Genomic DNA, 10507 nt, shown 5'->3' on the forward strand with positions numbered 1-10507 from the left:
AAGATTTCTTTTTTTTTGCAATATTTTTGGAACACGCTGGACAATGAGGAATCATTCCTAAATGAGGATGGAAGATCCCAAAGACCGCAGAGATAGAGAGCTGTCAGGACGCCTTAGAGCTCTTTACCCCAGCAAGCAAGCCCTACTCAGTGGCCTAAACATTGAGAAGGGGTAGGCCAAAGAGGCCACTTCCCGATTCAGCCCAAGTATCTGAGATCTTCAGAGGAGCTCAGTCCTGGAACACTGTCTCATGTCTTGCTGCTTGTTTTATTTATACTACTTATAGTGGCCGAGTTGCAAAGGAAGTAATGGAGTCCAGTGCCAAGATCAAACGGGAGCCACCAGAAATACACAGGTAAGCACCAGGGGCTTACCCCCAAACCAGGTCCAGCTCAGATCTCAGAATCTTAAAAGAGCCAGCAGTCTGAGTACTGTGAAGATTCTGGCCATGATGGCTTCCAAATAGGGCAGCAGGGTAAAGAGACCCATCTCAGCCAAAGGCATGGGAACAGGGTGACCCTGGAGAATGAGGAAGGTGGGCTAATGCAGACAGTACATCAGACCCAGGAGCCACCGTCCTGGGTAATTCTCTACCATCATCCCAAGTCCTGAAATTGGTCATAGACCTTGGAGGACATGCCCAAGCAGCAAGATTTCATTGGCTCTGTAAACAGTCCATTACAGGAAGCCAGTCACACTAGGTCTGAAATAGTTTCAGGATCCATGCTTTATGTATAACTGTAAATCATGTATGTCCAGGAGGCCATCTCCTAAAACCTGGTAAGACTGAGGGAGAATATGATTGGCCAAAAGGTCTGGGGTTTGCCAACCAGACTGACCTCTGGGAATATGGGAGCATTACTACCTGCCTTCACACGGAGCCCCCTGCCACCAGCAGCCTCTGTGGGAAGTCAGAGGAGGCTGCATATCAGTCTTAGGCACATGTTTAGGAGCACCGCATATCCTGGGCTGTACTCTCTGACAATCCTGCCCAGGGACCAGTGGCACCATTGCCACACTAAAGAAAGGTTCGGGTGGGTCTGGGATATAAGGAGGTTGACAGGTTTGAAGCAGTATCTCTGACTGGGATCCAGGGACTAAAGGCAGAAAGCAGGTATTAAAGATTTTTCAAAACAAAACAAAACTTAACACAGCCAGGCAATTCTCAGGCAATTCTAGTAACCAGTCCTCAACTCTGAGTCCTGACCACATTTGTCAGTGCACTAAGTCAACAGAATTCTTTTTTTCTTTAACCTCAGAGCAGGGATGGTCCCTAGCCGCAGCTGTCCCTCCATAACCCATGGCCCAAGGCTGAGCAGTGTCCCCAGGACCCGGAGAAGAGCTGTTCACATCTCCATCATGGAAGGTGAGCATGAGCTCTGGAGATGACCTGGGGTTCCTCCAAGTTGTCACCCGGACCAGTTCCTCACAGGGACCTTGAAAAGAAGTGAATTTGCACTAGAGACAGCAGCAAGTTTCTCCAACGGTCGGGAGAATGTTTCATCCCGTCAATGGGATCACCAGCTGGGTGTCAGGTGAAGGGTAATCCCATCCAGCCCTGACGAGCTGTGGTCCAGGAGGGGTTTGTAGATCTGAGAGTATTAGACTAAACCTTTGGGAGAGAACTTTGTACGTGGAAGCTACCAGGTTCCATGCAGTTCTGAAATTGATTTCCATCAGAGGCTTTCTTTCACTTGTGTTCCAGATCTGATAACCAGTTTCCACAGCTTAAAGGATCAGGGTGGCTGAGGCAGGTAACCAAGAAATGAAAACTCTTGGTTCTGAAGCATTCCAGTAGCTGCCACCACCTTCTACTTCAGTTGTAGAAATCTGTCCTCTTGCTATCTGAATTCTTTAACATTGTCTCAGGAAATCCAATATGCCCCTTCTCTCTCTACCATTCCCTCGCTCTGGAGGAGGTGGAGGTGGGAAGAGAGACAAAGTCTGTGTATTTTCACTGAACGAGATGACCCAGTAGCTGGGGTTGATACCTCTCCAGTCTCTGGGCAGTTTATACTGTTAGGAGACTCTGGGAAGATTGCCCTCCAGCTGGAGTCACTGACCCAGCTTGCCCCACAGGCTTGATACAGGTATAGAGTTGAGTGCTTTCCTTCCTAAAGACAACATTTTGTTTGTTTTGTTGGGTTTTTTTAAATTATTTATTTATTTATTTTTGGCAGCGTTGGGTCTTTGTTGCTACGCGCAGGCTTTCTCTAGTTGCGGCGAGCGGGGGCTACTCTTCGTTGTGGTGCGTGGGCTTCTCATTGCGGTGGCTTCTCTTGTGGAGCATGGGCTCTAGGCGCGTGGGCTCAGTAGTTGTGATGCGTGGGCTTAGCTGCTCCGCAGCATGTGGGATCTTACTTCCCTGACCAGGGATCGAACCCATGTCCCCTGCATTGGCAGGCGGATTCTTAACCACTGCGCCACCAGGGAAGTCCCCTGAAGACAGTGTTTTGTAGGACCTCAGAAGATCTCAAGCAGCAGTACACAGCAGTAGGACTGCTTCAAACCTGTCCCTTTCCTGGAAGCTGGGGAGGGAAGGCCCTCTGCCCTTTCTGTGGGAATGCTGCTTGTTAATGAAAATGAAGAATCGCTTAGGTTAGGAAGGACATTGCTCTGCTGCTCCTCCGGGAGGATCTCTGGTTTGTGTTTAGGATTTTACAATGTGTCACTGACTCTGCATCACCTGAGTATGTTGTAAAACTACAAACAGTCTAGGGGTTGAGAACCCTGGCTGGACAACCACCATCAAAGGCCTTATTTATGTGAGTACCTTAGTTGCTCCATTTGTAAAACCCCATGGGTTTCGAGGAAGCTGATCTACGTGCAAGTACTTTAAAGAGATGAAAGCATTTACTGGGCAGGCAGCAAGCACAATGCAAAGAGCCGTGGTCAGGAAGTCAAGGATGAGGTCAAAATAGGAGCTCTGCCACACATTTTTCTGGGCAGGTTGCTTAACCTCTCTGAGCCTGTTGCCCCCACTGTAGAAAGGGGTGGGGGGGTGAGGGAGGGTGCCTTGGAAACTCCCAAGTATAATCGCTATGCAAGGTATGGAATTATTGAGGTCTGGCCATCATCAGACACAGCCCCCTGGTTTTCCCTCCTATCTTAGGCTGAGCAGGAGAAGTGAGCCCAGCTCTCTTATTTTGGGGTGTGCATCTCAGGAAAGTGGACTGTCTTCTCCTCTTTTGAGGAAACATAACTTTCTCCCCTCTCTGTGGCCCTTGTTCCCATCCGTCCTGAGGCTGAAGCCACCAGGTTCATCCCAAGGCTCTTGCAGAAAGTCGGGACAGCTGTCCTCCCAGAGAAAAGGCCACCCCCTGGGGGAAGCTGGCCCTAATGCAGGTATTGCATAGAAGAGCAGCCTCAGGCACTACTGCTCCCCAGCATATGGAAGAATGTCCAGTAAAACCAGCATTCCCAGAAGAGGGAAGACTGAGGCCATCCATGTGGGGATATAACTCATTTGGAGTAGCTGCCAAGCAGGGTTAGCAGAACAACTCAGAGGTGGGGAGAACCATCCTCAAGCTCCCCCAAGACGAGCTGTGAGGCTGCCTCAGTTCCCAACCAGCTCTGGCTGTGCCTTCAGCCTCCTCCCAGAACCTGTCTTCTCCCATTGTAGCAGCAGTAGGCTCCTCAACATCCAAAACTGTCACCCATGCTTACAAAATGCCAGGAGAGGGTGCAGAAAGCTATTAGAGCAGAGACCCCCCCCACACCCCAGGGCCAGGGCATGGCCTCAAAAGCTTAGGCTCAGAACTTCACACCTGGCAGATTATAACACAGCAGGCCTCCACGTGCTACTCCCCAAGCCAACGTGCTCCTTACACCCCATGCCCAGTGGTGCCTATAGACAAGCACAGTCTTCATCCCTGGTCATGGCCCTCGGGGGCCATTAGACTCAGAAGGGCATGGGTAGCAGCTCAGAACTGCCCTGGCAGGAATGAAACTCACAGGCAGAATGTAATTCAGGGTGAGGAGAGGCAGATGGACATCCGGTTTGGATGTGAAAAAAAAATACAAGAGTTTAGCAGTTGAGTGGCTCTATCAGTGCAGGGATCATCAAGTCTGGGGAAATAAAGAATGGATTATTTCATTAATCCATTGTGATGGTGAGAGTTCAGCTGCATCATCTCTCAAGAGGGGGTTTTGCCTTTAAAGCACCTAACACGGCTGACCCTCACTGTTCACCCCAACCAGGCAGGGAAGGGTGGGAGGGACGCGATGGGGACCTCAGAGGAAGGACACAAACCATCAAAACTCCCAGGAAGTTGTGGACATTTGAAATTGGTTCACGCTTCATCAGGGATTGTCTTTCCTGTAGTCCATACGGCACATAAATTAATATCACAGAAACCATTTGCCTTTTCCAGGGGAAAGCTTTGTTTGCTATCTCCAAAAACAGTGGGGAAAATTGCAAAAACATTAACGTAACGTTACAGTTTGAATGAAACCATGTAATCTCAATGAGCTGAGACCCTTAAAAAGAAGACTGCATTGGTTGGCCCTGCCCTCTGCTCTCAGGGATGCCAAGATAACACGTTATTAGCACAGGCCTGACCCAGAGAGGACGCTCAGGTATGTCAGTTCCTTTCACCCATTGTGCCCCACGGGGCAGCCAGACAAACAGCGTAGATCCCAGTGGAGGAGGGGACGCAGCCCATTTCCAGCCCCAGAGCCACCGCCTCACACTTCAGAGCCACCCAACCCAAAGCCATTTTCTCTGTAGCTTCACATCCTGAATTTTCTAGGACAGTCCCGATTTCCCCTATTCTCTGGGATTATTCCCTGCCCTCTCTGTTCCTCACCCTCTGAGAGGTCTGGGGCCCTTATACGGGCCTCAGGGAAAACAGCTACTGGCTGGGAAAGCATTACCTTTTATAGCTCTAAGTCCTTCTGACTGAATCCAGTCCCCTGATAACACTGGCCTCTCAGAGCTGCTCTTTCCCTGCAGCTCAGTCTGCTCTGAGACTCTCAGAGCCAACCTTTTCTCTCCAGCATGGGAGGCACTCGACAGGGCTGCCGTGGCGTGAGAGCAGTTGGTTTCCCATCCTTTCCCTCTGTACCTTCCCTGCCTGGCTGGTTCCCATGAAGAGATCAGCTGGTTTCCACTGAAGAAGTACCTGCCTTCCTGGGCCACCATGGGGAAGAGTCTGATTAAGATTCACACCAGAGTCCGAGTTCAGCTCCGGTTGACTAATCACTGCCTTCGGCCCCTGAGTGTGCGCATCCTGAGGATGGGGCCCCGGCTCCAGGGTAGGCTCCTGACCACTGTGCCCCCTGGCCCACTGGGAGCCACCTTTGGGCGAGGAGATCAGCTGGAGCACCTCCAAGGTAAAAAGACACCCTCTGTTTTGCTGTGCCCCTCACCCAGATCCCACCCACGGCACCCACCCCATCCATCCCAGAATAACACGTTTGAGGCGAGTGGTGGTTTCTAGTGAAACCTGAAATTCTGTACAGGACTAACCTAGCATAGGAATAACCTTAACTTTACAGGTGAGGTCTGTTGAGGGAACAGAAGACTAACATTCACTGAGTAATTTTGTTTGTCAGGCTCTCTACTTAGAAATACATATGTAGCCATTATCTTGTTTACTGAGAGCACCAACAACTCACTCTAATGTGGCTTCTGGTGTCCCTCAGATTTGCTCTTTCTGATGTCACAGCCTTTGCCTCTCACCTTCCCCAGCAAGCTTAGGGCTGAATTGTAGGCCAGGCTATGATTGCACTAAGTGGCTTCCGGCAGCTATGCTGGTCATACATTGGAAGATCTGGCAGTCAGAGCTGTCCTTGTGAGGGAACAGCCCTTGAAAGGGTGTGAGGTGCCCTGTGCAACGGGGCTGAGGTTCCAGAGAACAGGGAGCCAGAAGAGTACTTGGGAAAGGAGCTGAGCCAGCAACATGTAAGGTCAGAGCCTGGAAAGGTTTGTTTTATCAGAAACCCATTTCACACTCCCAGGTACTGTTTCTCATGCTACACACGTGCAAATGGGGGAAGAAGGGAGGAACACTGGGGGAAAGCAGAGAGCGGAGGAACATCAAAGGCTCTGGAACAAGGGACAGTCTCTTAATTTCACCTATTTCACAACAGTTTCTTGGGCAATTGGGACCTAAGTCTAAGGCAGGTGCAGGCTGTTGACTTAATTCATCCTGGCCTGTTGTTCCACTCCCCGGAATCCAACTGCATGATCATTAGCACCACGGAAGAGAAAGAGGCTTGGATTCTACCCTTGTCTTTGCCAGTAACAACCAACCACGTGACTGTAACCTCTTGCCCTCACCACTTCATGAAGTTGTTTAAAGATAAAATGGAAGTGCTTTAAAAAGTTTAAAACATTATACAAATTTAAGTATTTTATAGCATAGGGACAAAGGAAATACAGCCAAGACCGTGCAGCTTCTGAAAGCAGGAGCCGAGAGCTGCGGCTAGTACACTAATGGTGAGGTGGTGGGGAGCAGAGGCGGATAGCAGGGGGCTGCCATCTCCCCTGCCCATGCCAGCCACTCGTTCGTAACCCAGGGTTCATTCCTATGGAGAATCTTTTACTGTGTGTATGCCGAGACGGGCTACAGCAGGCTGGGCAGGCAGGAGGCCTGGCTGCAACTGGCTACCTACCAAGGAAGCCAAGGAAGACGAGATACACTGTTTCTGAAATGTTACTGCCACCTTTTAAAAGAGACCTTGGGGCTTCTGAAGCCAGCCCAGAACCAGAAAACTCCGTAATCGGCTCTGGTTAGGTCTTACCTTTACTAGCTGGGTGTCCAGCTGTCTGGGGCAGTCAGGGTCGATTTCAGAGCAACAGAAGGGGACGAGCTTCTCTGGATGTGAACCACAAAAGCAGGGAGAGCCACTCTGGAACCACCAATATGGCCAGGAGTAGAAAATACAGACACTGAACTTGAAACAAGAAGCCATTTCCTTGGGAGCACTATGACATGGGCCACACTTGGTGACTCTGAGCTCTGACATCCTCTGGCCTGGGTGGCTGCTGTTTGGTTGAGGGGGGTAACCAGCTCCTGTTCTTCCCTACTAGAGCTTTGAGCCCTGGAAAGAAAGAAACGTTCCATCTAAGAAAGTAAAGAGATAATGAGTAGTTTTAGGGGCAGAAGACCCTTTCTCCTAACTAATGTAAGAGAATTTCCCACTGATGCAACAAGATAGTCTCAGAGACCACTCCATACTCTGGAGTAGCTAAAGCAAGGGGAGCTGTTAGCCTGTTCTGGACCCGGCTCAGTCTAAGGTGAAAAGAGAGGGAGAGCACTTAGGAAGAGCAGATCAGGTTTTTACCTCCCACAAAGTCAGGACAGCTAGAACTGGGAGGCTAAGGAGACTGATAGCAACTGCAGAAATCCAAAAGATGAGCTCATGAACTCAAGGAGCTGTGTGCCGGGTTGTTAGGAGGACACTCAGCTCCAGAATCTGTATTTGATGAGGCCCAGCTGGGCAAAACACAGTCTCCTCCACATTCCTGCCTCTCAAGGCCCTCGGCTCCCTGAACCATGACCCCAGCTCTGGTTGGGTCAGGGATAGTCTGCGATTCTCTTTCAAATTGGGCTAAAGGCAGGCCCAGGACACCAAAGGCAGGAAAGGCAGAATCTTTAACCAATATGGCCAAAACTATAAGCAAAAAGAAAGAAACTTTCAACCAATGCCACTCTAGTTCCTGCTGCTTCTCTTGTCCTATTCTTGATACATCAAAACAGAGTGCAGTGGCCATTGCTGCTGGTCACGTGGGGCGTGCAAAGGGGCTTCTCCTAAGATTTTAGTGACCAGATAAAGCAAGGTAGGTGCTGCCTCTGCCTGACAGCGAAGTGGGTGCCGGCACACAGAAGGCCTGCTCATTTTCCTTTTGCCTTTCCAGGCCTCGAGTCCCTACGGGACAGTGCCCACTCCACCCCGGTACGTTCCTCCTCCCACGGGGACACTTTCCTGCCTCACGTGAGAAGCAGCCGGGCAGACAGCAATGAGCGAGTCGCCGTGATCGCGGATGAGGCCTACAGCCCTGCAGACAGCGTGCTGCCCACCCCTGTGGCCGAGCACAGCCTGGAGCTGATGCTGCTTTCCCGGCAGATCAATGGGGCCACCTGCAGCATTGAGGAGGAGAAGGAGTCTGAGGCCAGCACCCCAACTGCTGCAGAGATGGAGGCCCTTGGGGGAGAGCTGAGGGCCCTGTGTCAGGGGCACGGCAGGCCAGAGGAGGAACAGGTGAATAAGTTTGTTTTAAGTGTCCTCCGTTTGCTCCTTGTGACCATGGGACTCCTCTTTGTTTTGCTCCTCCTCCTGATCATCCTTACTGAGTCCGACCTTGACATTGCCTTTTTCCGCGATATCCGCCAGACCCCCGAGTTTGAACAATTCCACTATCAATACTTTTGTCCCCTCAGGCGATGGTTTGCCTGCAAAATCCGCTCAGTGGTGAGCCTGCTCACTGACACCTGAGAAGGCATGAATCCTCCCAATAACTAGCCAGGTGGACCAAGGAGCCCGGCTACCCATTCCCAGCAATGGGACCCATCGCGGAACCATCGGCACATGTACCAAGTCCTCCTCTCATGACTCAAAGTCCACAGCCTAGGAGGGTCGTTTCCCAGAAGAAGAAAGGGATAGGCTCATGCCTTGTCTAAACTAACTGGGAAAACTCATTTCCTTCAGAGGTTCTTTCAAGAAAGGCTCGGCGACTCTGTTTCTCATCCTCCCAATTTGCAGGATAAAATTTTTGGTTTTGAATTTTGATTTTTCATAGATGTGTATTATTTTGAAAATATCAAAAATAATTTATTTTATTATTACTGATTCTCGCAGTAGTGTCACCTAGTAGACGGGACACTAGTTGGAGACTACTAGAGAGCTGTTGTCTTCTGTATTCTGCAGGAGCTTTCCTACTCAGTTCCAGTAGACTCATCACTGCAGCCTCAGCGGGGCAGGCCAGGGGTCTGGACAATGGGGACTGTCTAGGTTTTCTTCCCAGACAGAGCTTTTAAAAAAAAGTACACATCCGTGTAGAATGATTAAATGGAAAGTTGCTTCTTATGACGGTCTGAGTTGGATTTTCTTTTCCTTTTATTTCTTTCAAATCTGAGCAGAGTGGGCATCTGAAGGGACCACCACCACTACAGCAGCAGCAGCAGGGGTGGGGTCTGTCCCCTTAGACTAGATCCTAGTGGGCATCACCAAGAGTTTTGTATACTGAACTTAGACCTCTGTGGGGTTTTTCTCTGAAGAACCTCAAGACTTTTATAGTGCTCCAGAAGCATTAGGTGAATTCGGTGGTGCCAGGGATAGAACTGTCAGAAATGCAGGACTAAGTTTAACAGAAACCAGAGCTAAGGTACCTGAGAGACTGTTGAGATCACAGAGCAGTACTTATTTTGTACAACACCGTCCCCCCAAAAAAAGACTATTTCAATTTATATTTTAACAACAAAATGTATTTTCTTATCAATTCATATTTTGTTTTTACTTTATGGATTAAGAAAAATAGAGCCTGACGAACTTAAACGATACAAGGAAGAAACTGATCCTGAGAATAAAAAGCCTCAGAAAATAGAATTCCAAGATCAACAAACAGCCTGGGAAGGGACCAGGAAAAGAATCTCTTTAAATAGGAGTTCTAAGAGATGCCTACAAAAGAAGGTGAATGTGGCAGAAACCAAGACTTAGATGTAGAAATCCTGCCCCCTAGCGTCATCCTCTGCACTGGGAAAATGAAAGTTGTAGGAAAGCACTTGCCATCCTTGCCCGAGGGGCGCCGTGGAAGCATGCAGAAGCGCAGCATGTGGAGGGTGAGTGTGGGGTCCGAGGCCCAAGCTCTGCAACTCTTACAGCCACTCACACACAAGATCTTGTTTTCATCTCAGGGAGAGATTTCTAAGTCATCTGGGGCCTGAGGACTTATGTAAGGACAGTTAGTGGACATATTCCTGGGACCCACATGACAGTGGAGCAGCTGCTGACACCCTATGATGCTGGGCAGCCCCAAATGCAGAACAGAATGAGTCATGTGTAGATCTGCTTTCCCCTAGTTTGTCCTCTGAGACGGCAGAACCATGTCCATATACAGAATCTAATAGCCATGGAATAAACGGAGTTTTTCCTTTTTTAAGGTTGGGGGTGGTGCTGTGTTTCGAAATTTTAATTGCCCTTTTATCTAGACCAGGGGTAGGCAAACTTCTTCTGTAAAGTGCCAGATAGATAGTAAATATTTTTTTTTTGGTTTTGTGGGCCATACTCTTTGGCAACTACTCAACTCTGCCATCTTATCACAAAACAGCCATAGGTAAGACATAAACAAAGGAGCAAAGCTGTGTTCCAATAACATTTTTATTTATAAAAACAGGCAGTGAGCTGAATTTAGCCCACAGGCCATAATTTGCCAACCCCGATCTCGACAATAAAACCGCTCCTCACCAGTGTGTGAGCAGAAAGAGGGCCAGCTCTGCTCCAGTGCCTGACACGTGTTAAAGATCCGGGATCATTTCCCAGTAGAGGCACTGGGGTTGCTTGT

General features: G+C 49.4%; 1 protein-coding gene across 5 annotated transcripts in view; it reads left to right on the top strand.

The window, feature by feature from the left end:
* The window catches only part of FRMD5 (FERM domain containing 5), a gene marked incomplete at both ends in the record, with an annotated part of 348831 nt that extends 340389 nt beyond the window's left edge, over positions 1-8442 (top strand). For 3 of the 5 annotated variants that reach the window (XM_081228954.1, XM_081228955.1, XM_081228956.1), the window contains 3 exons: positions 287-355; positions 1260-1366; positions 7865-8442. In XM_081228954.1, the coding sequence (XP_081085080.1) occupies positions 287-355; positions 1260-1366; positions 7865-8442 (754 nt within the window). The remainder of the gene's footprint in view (positions 1-286; positions 356-1259; positions 1367-7864) is intronic. The other 2 variants (XM_081228957.1, XM_081228958.1) reach the window with 1 other exon arrangement.
* Positions 8443-10507: the final 2065 nt, after the last annotated feature.

The sequence above is a fragment of the Mesoplodon bidens genome (assembly GCF_964165515.1).
Source record: "Mesoplodon bidens genome assembly, chromosome: 3".
NCBI lineage: Eukaryota > Metazoa > Chordata > Mammalia > Artiodactyla > Ziphiidae > Mesoplodon > Mesoplodon bidens.